The sequence below is a fragment of the Dendrobates tinctorius genome, unplaced genomic scaffold, assembly GCF_039654945.1.
Source record: "Dendrobates tinctorius isolate UK_male_01 unplaced genomic scaffold, ASM3965494v1 ptg000038l, whole genome shotgun sequence".
Classification (NCBI taxonomy): domain Eukaryota; kingdom Metazoa; phylum Chordata; class Amphibia; order Anura; family Dendrobatidae; genus Dendrobates; species Dendrobates tinctorius.
The window spans coordinates 33,357,036-33,378,441 of NW_027361706.1; the positions used below are offsets into that span (position 1 = coordinate 33,357,036).

Sequence of the window (21,406 nt, forward strand, 5' to 3'; positions counted from 1 at the left end):
GAGGAGCTCACACACGTGTCCTTTTCACCTCATTATTTGCTCTTGTTGTCATTCTCCATTGCTCCAGGACTACATTGTGCGGACAGCGGATTATTAAGATTCGCTATAAGACATTTACCTTGTTGTCTTTGTGTTAAACATCATTGAATCTTTCATGTGGTGAAACAGGTCTCCTCCGGCCATATAGTCCATGGCTATTGCATATTCCGTAGGTGTCTCCATAAACACCCTCATAGACATTAGGTAGGGGCACCCGGCAGCCAGTCTCAGGACTTCTACCTCTGTAGAGATTATGTGCTCACAAGATCTCTTGTCCATGATCTTAATGGCCAGCAGTCCTTCACTGACCGGATCTGATGCCAAGCTGACCTGGAGAAAAATCAGATCAGACCAAACTCCCATCTATTACTCTGTAACATGTCACTGGTTTATTCCAAGTATCATTACATATGAACATCCTGTAATGAATAAGTCCATCCCTCCTGTGTATCTGTGCAGGATACATTGAGGGTCACGGACAAATATAAATTGACACTTACTTTTCCATAGCCTCCTTTTCCAAGATCTTTCAGGAACTCAAGACTGTAAAGGTCCATAGGTTGGTCTGTGTGGACCAGTCCTCTGTGTGGAGAAATCTGTACACTGGCATCACCAAGGCGTCGTGCCGGCATGTATGGTGTGTCGATGGACATCATTTCCACTCCATCGATGGACATCTTATCCATTCCATCTGCAAGAGATGATACAAGATTAGCCCCTTAGCGAACACATGGTGGAAATGTTTGTCAGGTTGTGTAGTAAATGTATGGAATTGGCTCAGGAGCTGAGCATGCATCGTACCAATGCCTGCTGTATTACATAGCTGCCACCTGCCTATAACGTCAGCGACCAGAGCGTTCTCCGATTACTGTAGTTTATCCATTTTAATGCTGACAATTGTATTTAAACTAAGTGACTTCCAATTTGTGTCCACGCAATTGCAGGACATATGCTGGGGGTTGGTTGTTTAAAATGACTACCTGGGCCTGCTGAAAGCCCCTGTCTCTCACTTCCCTTCTCCTGTGAAGACCAGCCTGGCTTAATTTCATATGAGAACATTAATTTAGCTATATACAGTTCTATCACAGTACAAGCGATCAGAAAATCACAGGTTCAAGTCCCCTAAGGAGACTAAAGAAAAGAAGTAACTGAAAAAATTGTTACAGAAGAAAACAGAAAATGTAAAAACTTTAATTAATAATAGCAATAATAATGATAATAATAATTTGCATCTGTATGAACACCACATCTATATTGGTCCGATACACAAAAATGCAATATTTATTATTATTAACGCAAACCGTAAACACTGAAATGAGAAAAAAATGAAAATTGATTTTTTTTGAGAGTGCCGGATCCACTTAAACAATTGTAATGAAGAGATATCACAATGTCCGCTCTACCCAAGAAAGGTATCAATAAAAGCTACAACTCGACATGGAAAAAAAGTCCTCACACAGCTCCATCAAGCTATCAAAATTAAAAAGATACAATGTCTCAAAATATGGGGTCACAAACCAATTTTTTTTTAAATTCACAATTTTCTTTCAACATCAAGTAAAATGAAAACCCCTATGTATATTCAGCATTATCATAGTTGTCAATGACGTGGAGAAATATTTTGTGAGGTCATTTTTACCACTTTTTTACCCACACTTTAAATGTTTTTCCCTATTTTCCAGAACATTGAATGGTAAAATAAATAATGTTCAAAACTACAGCTCGGTCCACTAAAAAAACAGGTCCACATATGGCTACTTTGGCAGAAAAATTAAAAATAGTTATTGGTTTTATAAGGAGTAAGAAAAAAAAACGGACAGTTACCAGCTCAAGAAGGGGTTAATAAATATAAATATAGCTCCAGAAGAAATATTACAATTTTATACAGAATTATGTAAATGAGCAGGAAATGTCTAATATTTGGGCTCCCATTCATCAAAACTGTCCATTAGCAAAAAGTTCCTGTTGCCCATAGCAATGAATCACAGCACAGATTCTATTTCTTAACATTCTATAGAACAATGAAAGCGCATTGTGATTGGTTGCTATGGACAACAAGGACATTTTTTCTGCACTTTCGATAATTGTGGCCAGTACATAATATTAGGAGTATAATCCCACTCACCCCAGTCTTATTATACTGAGCAGTGTCCATCTTACCTGGTCCCTCTTTATCCAGTGAGGTGTTTGGTGGAGAATCACTCAGCTGTTTGTTATCTGGGATGGAGATGTCCACAGCTGATGTCCTGGACCTCCTTGATGCACCATTCCCATTTATAATGGGTTTAGGATAGATGAGACGTCTTCTACATTGGACAACCCAGTCTCTGCTGTTCCTGATCCTCTTCTGGGCTGCCGCTCTTTGTAGGTTTGGTGTCACCAGACTTTCAGATCTGGAGAATGTGACATGTCTTGGTGTTTCTTGGAGAACCTCTTCCAGCTCTAACTCTGCGCTGATGTTTCTCCGCTTATTGAGTATGTCGTCTTTGTTCCTCCTCCGTATTTCAGGGACCAGATCTCCGATTTTTTTCAATGAGATAAGAAAGGCCCTCTGAAGCTCAGCGGAGGCTGCAGAGTGAGAATCCATGAGGGTCTCCATTTTCCTTTTCTCTGTAAGGATCTCATGTCTTTTGGTCTTTCTCATTTTCTCCAGATGTTGTCGTTTGAAAGCCATTTCTGAGGCTTCAGTGTCCATGTCCAGTAATATAGAGTCTTTTCGCCCTAAAGCGAACAGTGGTACCTGCTCTTCATTTATTCCTCTCTTCTCTCTCAGAACCCAATCTCTTTGGGCTCTTCTTCTCTCTTTATCCATTTTAAAATGCATTTTTGCTTCATTTGTCACGAAAAACAAAAGGGGTTGCCTCACCCTTGGGAGTCTGTAAGGCAGTGATTTCCCTTAGGCTGCAACAATGGAATATAGAATGTGATGATGTCATCACATCACTTGTGACATTGGTTTTATTGTGATGTCACCATAAGAGTGATGATAGAGATAGATAGACAGATAGATAGATAATAGATAGAAATGAAAAGTAAAGGATGATGAACCAAATTTTTGCAGATGTATGCATGTACACTACATATATAAACTGTGTGCACAATTTGTATTTTTGATTTATTTTATTATTGAACAACTACTGTGCTGCTGATTGATTCAAAATGATAATAAATGATAATAAATCTGAAACCTGAATATTTAGGAAATTAAAAATAGTTTTTTCTTTCTTAGGAGAATATCTCTGTGCGCAGAAGTATTGAGTAACTATTATTGTGCAGAATTATTATGCAACTAAATGAAAAACATTTTCTCATCTCATTTGTTTATTTTCCTCTTACAGTGAGAATAATAATCAAGAACTCAAAAGTTAAAAAATAAATTTCTGACTTTTAAAAAATATATATCAGTGCCCAATATAGCCGCCCTTCTTTTCATTAATAGACATAAACCGCTCATCCATGGAGTCTATTGCAATCAGCTTTTTGAGCAACACCAACCACAGCCTCCCAGACCCCGGTATTAGATGCATTGATACATAATGTTTTAGAGGTTCCCAATTGGATTCAGGTCTGGGCCTGTTTTGGAGGTGATAGTGGCCCCCAACCTCTTGGACCCCTGTGTGGCTGTACAAGTTGCACCAGGTCTGCTCCTGGGTATGGGGATCATGGACTCACAGGGCCGGTGTTAGGGGCAGGCAGACCAGGCAGCTGCCTAGGGCTCCCACTCCTCCAGGGGCCCCCAGCCAGCGGCACATCACACAGCCGCTATGGGGCCCCTGTGAGCCAGGGGGGCCCGCCTGCCCCCAGCGCCGACTCCCGCCGCCGCATTGAAGGAGGCAGTGATGGAGGAGAGAGCGTCAGCTGACGCTCCCTCTCCCATCATTCCCCGCTCTGCCTTTGACACAGCGGGGTCGCGATGACATCATCGCGCTCTCACTGTGTGCCAGACAGAGCAGGAGGAGGAGAAGGTGAGGAGTGTTTTTTTTTTTTTTAATCAGTGTGAGTACTGGACTGTGGGGCCACTTTGGGGGACTATATACCATGCTGGGCTGTATTATACCATGCTCGGGGGGCTATATACCATGCTGGGCTGTATTATGTCATTCTGGGGGGACTATATACCATGCTGGGCTGCATTATACCATGCTGGGGGGGCTATATCCCATTGCTGGGTTGTATTATACCATTCTGGGGGGCTATCTACCATGCTGGGCTGTATTGTACCATGCTGGGGGGGCTATATACAATGCTGGGCTATATTACACCTTTCGGGGTGGGGCTATATACCATGCTGGGCTGTATTATACCGTGCTGGGCTGTATTATACCATTCTCGGGGGGGGCTATATACCATGCTGGGATGTATTATACCATGCTGGCCTGTATTACACCATGCTGGGCTGTATTATACCATGCTGGGCTGTATTATACCATGCTTGGCTGTATTACACCATGCTGGGCTGTATTATACCATTCGGGGGGGCTATATACCATGCTGGGCTGTATTATACCATTCTGGGGGGCTATATACCATGCTGGGCTGTATTATACCATGCTGGGCTGTATTATACCATTCTGGGGGGCTATATACCATGCTGGGCTGTATTATACCGTGCTTGGCTGTATTATATCATTCTGGGGGGGCTATACACCATGCTGGGCTGTATTATACAATGCTGGGCTGCATTATACCATTCTGGGGGGCTATATACCATGCTGGGCTGTATTGCACCATGCTGGGCTGTATTATACCATTCTGGGGGGCTGTATTATACCATGCTGGGCTGTATTACACCATGCTGGGCTGTATTGTACCATTCTTGGGGGGCTATATACAATGCTGGGCTATATTACACCTTTCGGGGTGGGGCTATATACCATGCTGGGCTGTATTATACCGTGCAGGGCTGTATTATACCTTTCTCAGGGGGGCTATATACCATGCTGGGCTGTATTATACCATGCTGGGCTGTATTACACCATGCTGGGCTGTATTACACCATGCTGGGCTGTATTATACCGTGCTTGGCTGTATTACACCATGCTGGGCTGTATTATACCATTCAGGGGGGCTATATACCATGCTGGGCTGTATTATACCATTCTGGGGAGGCTATATACCATGCTGGGCTGTATTATACCATGCTGGGCTGTATTATACCATTCTGGGGGGCTATATACCATGCTGGGCTGTATTATACCCTGCTTGGCTGTATTATATCATTCTGGGGGGGGCTATACACAATGCTGGACTGTATTATGCAATGCTGGGCTGCATTATACCATTCTGGGGGGCTATATACCATGCTGGGCTGTATTGCACCATGCTGGGCTGTATTATACCATTCTTGGCTGTGTTATACCATTCTGGGGGGGCTATATACCATACTGGGCTGTATTATACAATGCTGGGCTGCATATTACCATTCTGGGGGGCTATATACCAAGCTGGGCTGTATTACACCATGCTGGGTTGTATTATACCATTCTGAGGGGGCTATATACCATGCTGGGCTGTATTATACCGTGCTGGGCTGTATTATACCATTTTGGGGGCTATATACCATGCTGAGCTGTATTATACCATGCTGGGCTGTACTATACCATCTGGGGGGCTATATACCATGCTGGGATTTATTATACCATGCTGGGCTGTTTTATACCATTCTGGGGGGCTGTGTTATACCTTGCTGGGCTGTATTATACATTGCTGGGCTGTATTATGCCATACTGGGCTGTATTATACCATTCTGGGGGGGGGCTATATACCATGCTGGGCTGTATTATATCATTCTGGGGGGCTATATACCATGTTGGCCTGTATCATACTATGCTGGTCTGTATTATACCATTCTGGGGGGGCTATATACCATGCTGAGCTGTATTATACCATGCTGAGGGGCTATCTACCATGCTGGGCTGTATTATACCATGCTAGGGGGGCTATATACCATGCTGGGCTGTATTATACCATACTGGACTGTATTATTCCATTCTGGGGGCTATATACCATGCTGGGCTGTATTAGACCATGCTGGGCTGTATTATACAATTCTGGGGGGCTATATGCGATGCTGGGCTGTATTATACCATGGTGGGCTGTATTATACAGCCCATCATGATATACAGCCCAGCATGGTATACAGCCTGTATACCATGGTGGGCCATATTATACCATGGTTGGCTATATACCATGCTGTGCTGTATACCATGGTGGGCTGGGGTGTATTCCATGTGGTGCTGGGGTATATACCATTTGGTGCTGGGCTATATACTATGCGGCTGTGTTATATACCATGGGGGGTACATTTTACATTATATCCTATAGGGGGAGGCTGTGTTATATAATATGGGGAGGTGGGCTGTATAATATTCTATTTGGGGATACATTATATTCTATGGGGGGGGCTGTAATATATTTATTATATTTGATGGGGGCTGCATTATACCATATGAGGAGGGCTACATTGTATTCTATGGAGGGGCTACATCTATTATATAAAGCTCAAGTCTGTGTATGTGTGTGTGTATGTCCGGGATAGGCATCCGCCCTGTCGCAGCTACAGCCACAAAATTTGGCACAGTCACACGTCTGGACCCCGAGAGTGTCCTAAGCTATGTTGTGAGGTGAAATTTTAACCCTGCGCGTTCCAATTCACCAAACAATTTTGTTTGTCCCTATCTACATAATGGGGAAAAAGTGTGTGTATCAAGCCCCGCCCCTCATTATGATGTCTTAATGGTTGCCATGGCGACACTGATGTCATCATAGGTTGCAAGCCCCACCGCTTATTATAATGTCATAATGGTTGACTATGGCATGGATGAAGTGTGATGGGTATATGGGCACTGGACTATGGGATGGAGGATATGTATGACAGGTATATGGACACGGGACTATGGGATGGAGGATGTGTGATGGGTATATGGACACTGGACTATGGGACGGAGGACATATATGATGGGTATATGGGCATGGGAATATGAGATGAAGGATGTGTGATGGGTATATGGGCATTCGACTATGGGATGGCAAATATGTATGATGGGTATATGGGCATGGGACTATGGGATGGAGGATGTGTGATGGGTATATGGGCATGGGACTATGGGATGGAGGATGTATGATGGGTATATGGGCACTCGACTATGGGATGGAGGATATGTATGATGGGTATATGTGCACGGGCCTCTGTGATGGTGGATATGTATGATGGGTATATGGGCACGGGACTATGGGATGGAGGATATGCATGATGGGTATATGGGCATGGGACTATGGGAAGGAGGATGTGTGATGGGTTTATGGGCATAGGACTATGGGATGGAGGATGTGTGTGTATATGGGCACTCGACTATGGGATGGAGGATATGTATGATGGGTATATGGGCACGGGCCTCTGTGATGGTGGATATGTATGATGGGTATATGGGCACGGGACTATGGGATGGAGGATATGTATGATGGGTATATGGGCACTCGACTATGGGATGGAGGATAATTATAATGTGTTATAAATATCCACAGTTAGTTACTATGCCCGGGCAGCGCCGGGCTCTTCATCTACAGTAGTTATACTGTATAAGGGGCTGCATTATATCCTATGAGGGGGTTAGATTATATTCTGTGGAGTGGCTGCATTATACTCTGGGGTAGCTGCATTATTCTCTAAGGGGTGGCTGCATTATTCTCTAAGGGGTGGCTGCATTATACTATAAGAGGGGGGCTGCATTATATTCTATGGGGGTTACATTATATTGTATGGCGGGGCTGCATTATACTCTGTGGTGTGGCTGCATTATGCTCTATGGGGTGGCTGCATTAAACTATATGTGGGCTGCATTATACTGTATCGAGGACTATGGGGAATACATTATATGAAGGAACTATGGGGTGCATGATGCTATGGGAAGTGAATTGTATTACATGGGCGACTATGGTGGTGCATTATACTATATGGAGGACTGAGGAGTGTATTATACTATATGGAGGACTATAGGGCAGATTATATTTTATGGAGGACTATGGGGTGTAAACTGTAGATGTGCTGCTGATAACATGATACTGTATGGTGATCTGTTAGGGTGTGTGCACGTGTTGCGGATTAATCTGCAGCTTTTTCTGCAGAGAATCCATATCTCTTGGCAGAAACCGCAGGGTAAAACACATGCATTTTTCCTGCGGATTCCTAGCTTGTGTGCAGCGGATTTGATGCAGGTTCTAGTGCGGTTTGGCAGTGCGGATGAGAGAGAGATTGATTGATTTGTATGTCCCGGAACGTACACTGCAGCTGCGGTTCCGCAAAAAAGAAGTAACATGCTGCGGAAAATAAACCGCAGCAAATCTGCGCAGAATTTTCTGCAGCATACACGGCAGATTTGGTTTTCCATAGGTTTACATGGTATCGTAAACCGCATGGAAACTGCTGAGGATCCGCAGCAAAAACCGCAACGTGTGCACGCACCCTTAGTGATCCATTAGTGATTGTTCTGTCCCCATCATTCTTTCTCAGATGGTCGAAAGAGGCCGGGAAACATGTGTTGAATGACTTCTTCAATTTTGTCCATCTCACTCATTTAGCGGCCTGAACTCAGCGCATGTAAATACAATCGAAATGCTTCTGTGAAGTGCAATATGTTAGCCTTTGGGGCCCCATTTTAAACTTTGCCTAGGGCCCCACTTTGCCTAAAAGCGGCCCTGTGGACTCATCAATACCTTCATCATCTAGTACCCAGTCTGGTCATATGAGGTCAAGTAATGTCCTGCACTCGGAGGAGCCCAGGGTCCACTGCACCGCGGTAAGGTCTGACAATGGTTCTGAGAATTTCATCCTGGTACCTAATAGCAGTCAGGAGTCGTTGGCTATCACATAGTACCCGTCCTACCAGGTGATGGTACAGACTGCATAACATTCACCACGGCGTCTCCAGACTATCACATCTGTCACTTGCTCAGTGTGAACATGCTCTCATCTGTGCAGAGAACGTAGGACCGGCCAATTCTGGTGTTCTCATGTTTGTGCCACTTGAATTACAAGGTGCTGGGCTGTTAGTAAGGAGGATGCGAATAGGTAATTCAGGTGGGAGAAAGGGAGTAAGCGAGCCAGCGGAGGACCGGGCAGAAACAGGAGATTGGCGATATAAGTGTATGTTTTTTATTTTTTAACCAGTCTGTTTATCGTGCTTTTCATTCTGCAGAGACTACAAGAAAAAAAAAAACAAAGTAAAGGACAAATATAGATCGTGTTATTGAATATCAAAACCTTATTAACCAAACAATAGATGTGCAAGAGTAATATTATTGTTATTATTATGCATTTATATAGCGCCATTTATTCCATGGCGCTTTACATGTGAAAAGGGGAAATATAGACAAGTATAATAAACATGTGGAAGACAAGGGACACACAAGTACATAAGGAGAGGGGACCCTGCTCGTGAGGGCTCACAGTCTACAGGGATGGGTGAGGATACAGTAGGAGACAGTAGAGCAGGTCATGCGGTGGTTCAGTAGACCGAGGATCATTGCAGGCTGTAGGCTTGTCGGAACAGGTGGGTCTTCAGGTTCTTCTTGAAGGTTTCTGTTGATGGTGAGAGTCTGATGTGTTGCGGCAGAGAGTTCCAGAGTATGGGGGAAGCACGGGAGAAGTCTTGTATGCAGTTGTGGGAAGAAGAGATAACGGGGAAGTAGAGGAGATCTTGAGATGATCGAAGGTTGCGTGCGGGTAGGTACCTAGAGACCATGTCACAGATGTATGGAGGTTGTGGATGGCTTTGTATGTCATGGTTAGGGTTTTGAATTGGAGCCTCTGGGCAATAGGAAGCCAGTGAAGGGCCTGGCATAGGGGGGAGGCTGGGGAATAACGGGGAGACAGGTGGATTAGTCGGGCAGCAGAGTGTAAGATGGACTGGAGCGGAGCCAGAGTGCTAGAGGGGAGGCCAGAGAGTAGGAGGTTGCAGTAGTCGAGGCGGGAGATGAAAAGAGCATGCACTAGTGTTTTTGTGGTTTCGTGGTTGAGGAATGAGCAGATCCAGGAAATATTTTTGAGCTTGAGGCGGCAGGAGGAGGCGAGGGCTTGGATATGTGGTTTGAAAGAGAGCGCAGAGTCGAGGATCACCCCAAAACAGAAGCCGCGGAGACACCATCACATGTACATGGTATCCATCCACAGACAGCTGTTTCGGGGTATTTGCCCCTCATTGCTTGCGTTGAGAAACATGTGATGGTGTCTCCGCGGCTTCTGTTTTGCATGTTTTACATATTTCCCATAAGGGATGGGGGCAGTGCTCTAGAATCACTGCGTTGAGAAACACGTGATGGTGTCTCCGCAGTGTTGGATGTTGATCTCCATGAGGTCAATCATCCTTATTTTTTCATAGTCTTCTACTAGGCATTGCTCCTACTAGCCAGTTTCCTACTCCACACTTATGAGGGGCAAATACCCCGAAACAGCTGTCTGTGGATGGATACCTGTCACGCGGGGCTTAGGTCAACTAAGGCAGAAATACCCGGGGCCCCTGTGATGTCCCTTTAACTAGGGGAAACCCTGTCTGACCCTCAACCCAGGGTTTTTGCTGATGGTGCAAATGCCTGAGCCTCCACCCTTTCCTTATCTCCTGCTCAGCCCTAAGCTTAACCCTCCACCCTCCACCCAGTGAGGAGACAAACCACCAAAGCCCCAAACAATAAAGACAGACAGGGAGAACTTAAACTGCACCGCGCCGCATACACACAGGACTATACAGTAATGTGAACAGGGCACAACAAAACACAAATATGGGAAGGCGAGAAGGTAACAATGGATCATACGACACCAGATATGAATCTCTCTCTCTCTCCAACACCTCCACTCCAGACCGGAACCACTTGGTATGACACACAAGCTATAATCGGCGACGCCCATAGGACAGCACGACTATTTAAAGACCGTGGGCGTGACCAAACATCCAACCTGATCTTCAGATAGATTAACCCCCGATAGCCTGAGAAACTCAAGCCGGCGCCACTGAGGCTATAGTGGACGGAGGTGGAACTACCTCTGCCTGCCGGACGCTGTGGTGTGAATAGCGTCCGACATGACAATACCATGTTTTGGCATAGGTGGTTTCCTTAATTGGAGACTGCCCTTCCCGTGGTTGTTCCTTCCCGGTGAAAGACCTGGCTAGTCATTGCTTGCGTTGAGAAACATGTGATGGTGTCTCCGCGGCTTCTGTTTTGCATGTTTTACATATTTCCCATAAGGGATGGGGGCAGTGCTCTAGAATCACTGCGATGAGAAACACGTGATGGTGTCTCCGCAGTGTTGGATGTTGATCTCCATGAGGTCAATCATCCTTATTTTTTCAGAGGATCACCCCAAGGCACCGAGCGTACGGGACTGGGGAAAGAAAGCAGCCATTGACATTGATGGATAGGTCTGGTGGAGGGGTAGAGTGAGAGGGGGAAAGATGATGAATTCTGTTTTGTCCATTTTCAGTTTGAGAAAGCGAGCAGAGAAGAAGGCTGAGATAGCAGACAGACATTGTGGGATTTCAGTCAGTAAGGAGGTGAGGTTGGGTCCAGATAGGTAGATCTGCGTGTCATCGGCATAGAGGTGATACTGCAAACCGTAGGATTCTATGAGCTGTCCCAAGCCAAAGGTGTAGATGGAGAATAGTAGGGGTCCTAGGACAGAGCCTTGAGGAACACCAACAGACAGGGGGCGAGGGGAGGAGGTGGTGTGTGAGAGGGAGACACTAAATGTTCGGTCTGTTAGGTATTGTCATGGTCACGCGCGACTGGACACACCGCCTCCAGCAGGGCGAATTTAAATAATAGAACGTGCAGCTGGATACACCGCCTCCAGCAGGCGAAGTTCAGGATAAAGGGGAATACCAGGGAAACAATTACAATGGTGGCCCTGCACTAGGGAACAGGGATCTGGAGACCTCCTGCACTCCCGTGAGTCAGTATCTCTACACTCCTAACGTTTCCTAAGCCAGTTCCTCACCGGGCGCCGATCAGGATACCTAATAACCCTAGCTCGCCCTGTACCTAGCCCTTTCTAGTGCAGTACCGCTGTACTGCTGTATCGCAGTACCGTGGAACCCACTCATCTCGATCAAATTGTGATCACAGGGAGAGATGTAGAGACATTGTCCTTACTGCCTATCATGACATGTCAGGTAACTTTGGAGTGCAAAAGGCAGAAGCAACAGGCCGTAGGCAATTCTATTGGATTGGCATGAGAGGACACATTTAAAAAATGTGGGCAGTAATGGCACACGTCTGTGAGTAGGAAAACCGTGAAAGCTAATGATAAACCACCACTGCATCTCATTGGGAGTCGACGTCCTTAACAAATGGAAGCCATTGATCATCTGAAGATAGAGCCCAGCAGGACAGGACATAGCTACGTCTTAAACATCATCTATAATTTCACCAAATTTGTATTTGCAGTCCCAGTGAAGGATTTAACAGCCTAGACTACACAGTGGTGGAGCAGGGAGAGGTAAGTATTGCAAGTGCTGGTGCCCTGAGCAAGCAGGGGGGGCCCACTCATGGGCGGCGGTAATGGCACAGGGCCCCTCATAGTACGCCGGTGTGTCTGATGGTGGGTGTGCACCCCCACTGTCAGAGACACTTGATTGAACTATGAGGGACCCTGTGCCAGTGCCGTTGCCTAAGAGTGGGCCCACCCACCTGTCCAGGGCAATGGCACTCGCACAGGTGCGTGCACCAGGTGGTGACCCCGGCCCTGTGGGGGGAGGCAGCCCAGTTAGGGAGGTTGAAAAAATGGCATATGTTGATGTTGGACATTCAGCAGCTGCAAATGGAGGAATTGGAGAAGTCCGCGGAAGAGGAGGACAAAAGCGAGCCATTTTTCTTGCAACCTACGTGTCGGCAGGGGAGGGTGGGACAAAAGCATTTGAAACCCATGCATGGTTCATTTTAATGAAGGTTAGATCATCAACATTTTGGGTAGACAGATGGGTCCTTTTTTCTGTCAGGATTGATCCAGCAGCACTGAATACTCTTTCAGATAACACCCTAACAGCTGGGCAAGCAAGCTCCTGTAAGGCACATTGTGCCAATTCAGGCCAGGTGTCAAGTTTACTGGTCCAATAGTCAAAGGGGAATGACCGGTGAGGGAGAACATCGATATGGGAGAAGTAGTTTGTTACCATAGTTGACAACTGCTGTCTCCTGTCACTTTCAATCGATGCAGTATTACCAGTCGTGTGAGCGGTACTTGAAAAATCAGTCCACAACATGGTCATGAAACCCCTGTGTCCCACGCCACTTCGGCTGTGTGCACCACGAACACCTCTAACATGTTGCCCCCTAAGGCTCGTGGGAGAACCATCACCGCCGTTGTGAGCTGGGAATGCCTCAAACAAACGGTTTACCAGAGTTGCTTGTTTGTTAGCCAATATTAGCTCTAGGTTCTTCTGAGGCATGATGTTTTGGAATTTGCCTTTATAGCATGGATCCAGGATGCTGGCCAACCAATAGTCGTCATCGTTCATCATTTTCGCAATGTGGGGGTCCCTTTTTAGGATCTGCAAGGCATAATCAGACATTTGGGCCAATGTTCCAGGTGTCAATGATGCACTGCGAGTTCTGGGTGGAGGAGCACTTTCTGGTAAATCAACATCCCTCCTGTCACGCACAAGCCCTGTACCTTACCTTGCCACACCAACATTTTCTCTTGCCCCCTGAGAAGCATCCTCCTCCCCAAAATAATCATCCCCATCATCATCCTCTTCCTCTTCCACCTCGTCCACAAGACTTCCCTGACCAGACAATGGCTGACTGTCAACAAGGCTTCCCTCCTCCTCTTCCTCCTCGGCTGCAGATGCCTGCTCCTTAATGTGCATCAAAGTTTGCATGAGCAGATGCATAAATGGGATGCTCATGCTTATGATGGCATCGTCTGCGCTTACCAGCCGTGTGCATTCCTCAAAACACTGAAGGACTTTACAGAGGTCTTTCAGCTTCGACCACTGCACACCAGACAACTCGATGTCTGCCCGCAAACTGCCTGCCCGTGTATCCTCCCACAAATGAATTACAGCCTGCCTCTGTTCGCACAGCCGCTGAACCATGTGCAGGGTGGAGTTCCACCTTGTTGCAACGTCGATTATTAGGCGGTGGTTGGGAAGGTGGAGCAATCGCTGCAGCTTCTGCATACGACTGGAGTGTACGGGCAACCGGCGGATGTGCGAGCACAGTCTTCGCACCTTATGGAGCAGGGCTGTTAACTCCGGATAATTATTGAGGAAGCACTGCACCACCAGGTTCAAGGTGTGAGCCAGGCAAGATATGTGTGAGTTTTGAAAGGGCTATGGCTGCCACAAAATTCCGTCCGTTATCACTAACTACCTTGCCTGCCTCAAGATGTAGACTGCCCAGCCATGACTCAGTATGTCGCTGCAAGTAGTCGGCCAATACCTCCGCGGTGTGTCTGTTGTCGCCCAAACACATCATCTTCAACACAGCCTGCTGACGCTTACCACTAGCTGTTCGATAGTGGGACACCTCATGTGCGATACTGGCAGCTGCGGATGGAGTGCTCGTGCGACTGCACTCTGTGGACGAGCTTTCGCTTGTGGAGGATGAGGAGGGTTGAACGCCTACAGCCAATTGTTTCCTATACCGTGGGCTAGGCAGCACTGTCCCACCGCCGCTGTCCCCTGTGGACCCTGCATCCACCACATTAACCCAGTGCGCAGTGATGGACACGTAACGGCCCTGGCCATGCCTACTGGACCATGCATCTGTTGTCAGGTGCACCTTTCCACTCACTGATTGCTTGAGTGCATGGACAATGCGGTCTTTCACATGCATGTGGAGGGCTGGGATGGCTTTTCGTGAAAAGAAGTGCCGACTGGGTAGGTCATAGCGTGGTACTGCGTAGGCCATGAGCTCGCGGAAAGCTTTGCTTTCAACCAACCGGTAGGGCATCATCTCTAATGAGATTAGTTTGGCAATGTGGGCGTTCAAAGCCAGTGTACGCGGATGAGAGGATGAGTACTTTCTTGTCCTACTCAGAGTCTCAGGTAGGGTGAGCTGTACTTGAGAGCTGCATATGGTGGATCTAGCGGTGGACATGGTGGACTGAGAGAGGGTTGGTGATGTTGCTGGTTTTGGTGATGTTGCTGATGGCCTAGATTCAGTCTTTCATGGCAATAACATTGTGATTCCATGACTGTTTTGCCCTTGCGACGACACCTCGACATTTGCTGCTGATGGTGTGCTAACCGGTGGGCTTACAGTGGGGGAAGCGATGTAGCATTGCTGACTACCTTCATTCGGAACAGGTGCACATGTCGTACGTGAGGTTTGGTAGTCCGTCCACACTTGCAAGTGCATGGTGGTTAAATGTCTAAGCATGCAACTGGTATTCAAAGATCTTTGCGCACTTCTTACAGATAACTTTTGACAGATCATTAGGATTTTGTTCAAAAAAGTGCCACACTGCACTCTTCCTACTATGGAAGACATTTTGAGGCCTTGCACGCTGTGCTAATTTGACCCTCTGGCCAAGTTGTCCTGCAAGTTTTTTGGTTTTTGTGACACGTTTTTGGACTGTTCCGGGCCTGCCAGATGACAGCTGTTGCAATGTCGATGCCTGCTGTGGATCCTCCTCCTCCTCTTCTGAGCTAGTGGCAGCTGCACCCTCTTCCCCCAATGGATGCCAATCTGGGTCAACAACTGGGTCATCCATCACCTCCTCTTCAATTTCATGTGCACCTTCCTCTGTGTCACCGTGTAAGGTGGTATAGTATGCGCGAGGGGGCACCTGAGTTTCATCAGGGTCTGATTCTGCCTCAGTACACTGCGAGGACAATGTAGTGCTCTGAGTGAATGTACCAGCAGAAAAATCTAGCAGTGGCTGTGCATTAGTGCACTCCATGTCAGATTCATCTTGGACTGGGGAATTCACGATTTGACTTGATAACCCAGGCATGGTATGAGAAAAGAGCTCCATGGAGTAATCTGTAGTGTGGCCTACCGCATCCTTCACTTTTGGTGGGGGTGAAGGACACAAGGAAAGAGAATTTGAAGTGAAACACTTGGGGGTTCAAAGTTCTCACCACATATCTAGATAAGTTCCTTAGGGGGTCTAGTTTCCAAAATGGGGTCACTTGTCGGGGGTTTCTACTGTTTAACCACATCAGGGGCTCTGCAAACGGAACATGACACCCGCAGACCATTCAATCAAAGTCTGCATTCCAAAGCGTCACTTCTTCCCTTCTGAGCCCCGACGTGTGCCCAAACAGTAGTTTTACCCCACATATGGGGTACCAGCGTACTCAGGACAAATTGGACAACAACTTTTGGGGTCCAATTTCTCCTGCTACCTTTGGGAGAATAAAAATTGGGGACTAAACGATCATGTTTGTGGAAAAAATATGATTTTTTATTTTCACGCCCGGGCGTTATAAACTCCTGTGAAGACCTAGGGGGTTCAAGGTGCTCACCACACATCTAGATAAGTTCCGTGGGGGGTCTAGTTTCCAAAATGGGGTCACTTGTGGGGGGTTTCCACTGTTTGGGCACATTGGGGGCTCGTCAAACGCAACATGGCGTCCAATCTCAATTCCAGCCAATTTTAGGTTGAAAAAGTCAACCGGCGCTGCTTCCCTTCCGAGCCCTGCCGTGCGCCCAAACAGTGGTCCCCCTCACATATAGAGTATCAGCGTACTCAGGACAAATTGGACAACAACTTTTGGGGTCCAATTTCTCCTGTTAACCTTGGGAAAATTAAAAAATTGTTGCTAACAGATCATTTTTGTGACTAAAAAGTTAAATGTTATTTTTTTCCTTCCATGTTGCTTCTGCTCCTGTGAAGCGCCTGAATGGTTAATAATCTTCTAGAATGTAGTTTTGAGTAGCTTGAGGGGTGCAGTTCTTAGAATGGTGTCACTTTTGGGTATTTTCTGCCATATAGACCCCTCAAAGTGACTTCAAATGTGAGGTGGTCCCTAAAAAAAATGGTTTTGTAAATTTTGTTGTAAAAAATGAGAAATCGCTGGTCAACTTTTAACCCTTATAACTTCCTAACAAAAAAAAATTTTGTTTCCAAAATTGTGCTGATGTAAAGTAGACATGTGGGAAATGTTATTTATTAACTATTTTCTGTCACGTAACTCTCTGGTTTAAGGGAATAAAAATTCAAAGTTTGAAAATCGCAAAATATTCTAAATTTTCGCCATATATCCTTTTTTTCATAAATAAACGCAAGTTATAGCGAATAAATTTTATCACTAAAGTGAAGTACAATATGTCACAAGAAAACAATGTCAGAATCGCCTTGATCTGTTGAAGCGTTCCGGAGTTATTACCTCATAAAGGGACAGTGGTCAGAATTGTAAAAATTGGCCCGGGAGTTAACGTGCGAATCACCCTTGGTAGTGAAGGGGTTAAATGTGGAGACTGTAGTCTCTGCAAATGGATGAAACCTAATAAATTTTTCCATAGTTCGACCGACGACGGGGAAGCGTTTTTATCAACGTGATTTTTCAAATTGTAAAACCACTGGAGTAGTCTACTTGGCTACGTGTTCATGTCCGAAAGACTACATAGGCAAGACCAAAAGAGAATTTAGAAGAAGAGTAGGGGAACATATGGGGGATATTAGAAATGGAAGGGATATCCCACTCGCCAAGCATATGCAACGGGTTCATAACTCCCTGGCTGACGTTAAATTCATGATTATTGAAGTGGTAAATTTGAATCCCCGTGGGGGAAATACTGATAACGTTATCCTTAAAAGGGAGTGTGAGTGGATATTCAGGATGGAGAGCCTTGAACCCAAGGGGATTAATGAACAACTATCTTTTGCCTGCTTTCTTTAAGGCAGTGAGATTTCTTTGATAATAATGATTGCCATATCAACCTTTGATAGAATGTTAACTATGACCATTAATGGACACTGGATTACGTTTCAACTCTTGTAGGGGTCTACCTGTAGGACCCGCATGGATTCGCCATGGAGATCTTTGGTATTATTCTCCCTCAATACCGCATGCGACTGGACACCCCCTAATCTGTAATTATTCTTATAGACATCTAGATATGTCTTTACTATAAAATATGAGAGTATATATTAACGATGATGAAACCATATGCAGAAGCAATGGGGAGAGGGTGTTAATCCTTATGTCCTCTAGATGTATTGGATGGTATGTAATGAACTATCAAAGTTATAAGATACTGCATATTGCTGGAAATGTTGCGTTTACCCCCATGTTATATATCTTTATGGGGCTCGCGAATGTGGATCTGTGTTTTATATATACATATAAAAATATCTTTGCAGGTCAATGGCACTCTTGAATGTATCTGCGTAATCTGCGCATGGGACATGAGATTGCAACTGGCACGATGGGTGCATTGTTCATGCCTGGGGAGCATGCGTGCTGGTAGCTGTTCATCCTTTACTATCATTGTCCGCTGGGAGTCTGCGCACTAATCACGAGCGCAGTATTGACATTGCCTTTCTTATGGAGCATGCGCAGTGATAGATATGTCCTCTGACCCGAAAATATTGTGTCAGGTCCGGGATGTAGATGGACAGGCTGTGCGCGCGTTTGACGCGCGATTCCCACTGATGAGGGACGCAGAATGATGACGCTACACTCGTGTCGCTTTTTGTGGCACAAGAACTGCTATATGCAGTCACAGGAACGCGCATAAGATGGAGCATGCGCAATGGAAAGATGGATCTGAGCAATGGTAATATGGATTTGAGCATGGTGCCTGGGTGAGTGAGACCTGCGCATAGAGGATAGGGGGCGTGTCCCTACATAGCGGTGGGGGCTGCCGCACGCTGTGGCGGTATAGTTAAATGGAGGGATATCGTGGAAGTCCAGCCACTAGACCACAGCAGGACACTAGTCAATTGGAGATCGGGCCTCCTGATGAGCCCAGATGGGGCGAAACGCATTGAGGCGTAACAGGCTACATGGCAGTCGGTGGAGGATATGATGAGTATTAGTATATCCAATCAAGTATTACACTAATGATATCTGTGCATCTTTTGTCTAATATGATGATGGTACCCATTGTTGGACATTGTGGATAAATATCTTATAATTGGGAGCTCAGATGCATGGTCTATTGGATCTCTCATGGTTATGTTTTCATATGGACATTATATATATTTATGAACCATTGTGTACAAATTGGTGGGATGAAAATGATTGCCCATTGCTGATAAACATCTATATTATTTATATATATATACACATTTTTTACATTTGCACCTTTTGGCCCATTGGAATAGCTGAGGTGCATACATTTTCAATTGAGAGCTCTAATGGTGGATGTTCACCTATCATCTAACCGCAGAGAGGCCACCATGCATGTTTTAAGAACCACCTTATCTGCTATGTGTATGTGTTCCTAAGTATGTTCAATTGTGGGGTCTAGGGTCCTCCTTATTATAGGTTTGTCTCTGTTATCGATAGGGGTACATTTAGTATTGGGGAAGGGATCCCCTAGTGGCGCTAGGGTGTAACAGGGCCCCTAGGGATAGCCACCGTTGAGCGGGGGCGCCACATCGTTCCCCCTAGGGTGCCAACCTCCGCGGCAAGGAAGGAGTGAGCAATAGACGTTATCAGGGACACCTAGGTTATCCTCCACATATGTTTTTAAATGGTGGGCACTTTTTGGTTTTTGGTTATTTGTCTCTTTTTTGTTGTGTGACCCCAAAGGGTTTTTAATAATTAACAATAAAGTTTACCTGTCATAGGGTTTTTTTATATGATTTTCTTGCTTGAGACCCTTGAGTATTTAGATTGACCGTATATGGAGCATACGACATCTCCTGGGCAGGGGAGGAAGCAAAAGACAATACTGACATTACAGCAGGGAATCACAGAGGATTCATTTTGTGAGGTAAAATATTTCACTGACTGGTTTTAAACAATATTTTACCTCACAAAATGTATCCTCTGCGATCTCCTGCTGTAATGTCAGTATTGTCTTTTGCCTCCTCCCCTGCCCAGGAGCTGTGGTATGTTCTGTACACGGTCAGACTCAGGGGTGAGAGAGACAGAGCACAGGGAGGAGACAGCTCAAACGGGACAGCACATGGGGGGGGGAGAATACAGCACAGGAAGGCGTGAGACAGCAGACAAGGGGGATAGCACATGGGGTAGACAGGTCAAAGAAGAGAGAACAGACGGGAGAAGTCAGCACATGGGGAAAGAGAGAGTGGATAGGTGTGTGAGCACATGAGGGGGAGAGATTCTCAACACTGCAAAGCCTGTCCCCATCGTGACATTACCGCCCTCCCGATGTGACAGCATCGGGCCTCCATCTAGTATATATATTTACAAATAAGGAAGATAAAAGCGGACCTCTTACCTGAGCCAGCGCAAAGACGAGGAGCCCCCACTGAGGCCAGAGAAGCACCAAAGTGACGGTGACCAAACAGCGGACAATTATCGCCAGACTCTCCGCAATCACCTAAGATTGAGATGGAGATGAAGATACAGAACGGGTGCGAACAACAACCAGGGATCAGATGTACCAAAGAAATACAACAATGGGTGAGAACAAAGGAGAAGGCAATGGAAATGGTGTGATGGCAGCTAAGTCGGTAATATGATGAGAGACATCCAACGTTACCTGCAGGCTAATCACATGTAGAGCCAGCATTGCTCACTTAGTATCTCTATAAATTACCGCTATAATGCTTCAGACAGACGTGTGTCTGCTGCCCCCGTGCACACTCGGTGGATCATATATGGCTATGTGGTGGTGCTCAAGAGTTCGGCTGACGTTAGCCTTAGACATGATTCACACTAGTGTTCGGAGTTCCGCTTTCTTATTCCATCCGTTATGGCGTTCGTCTTGCTGCTATCCTTGTTCTTGTAAAATGACGGAGGCTCCAACTCCACAATGAACCTACTGTAGGAGCGGTGGGCACGTAGCAGCAAGTACGTGATTTACATACTACCTGCCACATTCCAACTAGACGTGTCTGATCTGGCTCATACGCTTAAATAGAGCAAGGCCAAGCACGTCTAGTCGGCATGTGACCGCATGTATGCAAATCACATACTTACTGTCATGTACCCGGCACTGGAGACTCCTCACAGTGGGCAGTACGCGCAATGTGAGGATTCACAAGTCTGCAGTCACATAGAGTAAGGGCCCCGTCAAACATAGCGACGCACCAGCGATCCCGACAACAATATGACCTTGTCAGGATCGCTGGTGTGTCGCTACATGATCGCTGGTGAGCTTCCAAAGAGGCAGCTTCACCAGCGATCAGGACAGTGACACGCGGGTAAGAAGCGACGCACGTCGCTTAGTTACCCACTGTGTACCTTAGTTACCAGTGTGCTGGTGCAGGGAGCTGGTAACCAAGGTA

At 46.1% G+C, this 21,406-nt stretch overlaps 1 protein-coding gene and 1 long non-coding RNA gene across 2 annotated transcripts in view; one reads left to right on the plus strand and one right to left on the minus strand.

The window, feature by feature from the left end:
* The window catches only part of LOC141088328 (man(5)GlcNAc(2)-PP-dolichol translocation protein RFT1-like), a 382,865-nt gene that overhangs the window by 110,811 nt on the left and 250,648 nt on the right, over positions 1-21,406 (minus strand). The window contains exon 5 of the mRNA XM_073574376.1: positions 20,395-20,496. Within this exon, the coding sequence (XP_073430477.1) occupies positions 20,395-20,496 (102 nt within the window). The remainder of the gene's footprint in view (positions 1-20,394; positions 20,497-21,406) is intronic.
* Positions 1-21,406, plus strand: part of LOC141088330 (uncharacterized) — a 250,127-nt gene that overhangs the window by 64,149 nt on the left and 164,572 nt on the right. The gene's annotated exons all lie outside the window — the stretch shown is intronic.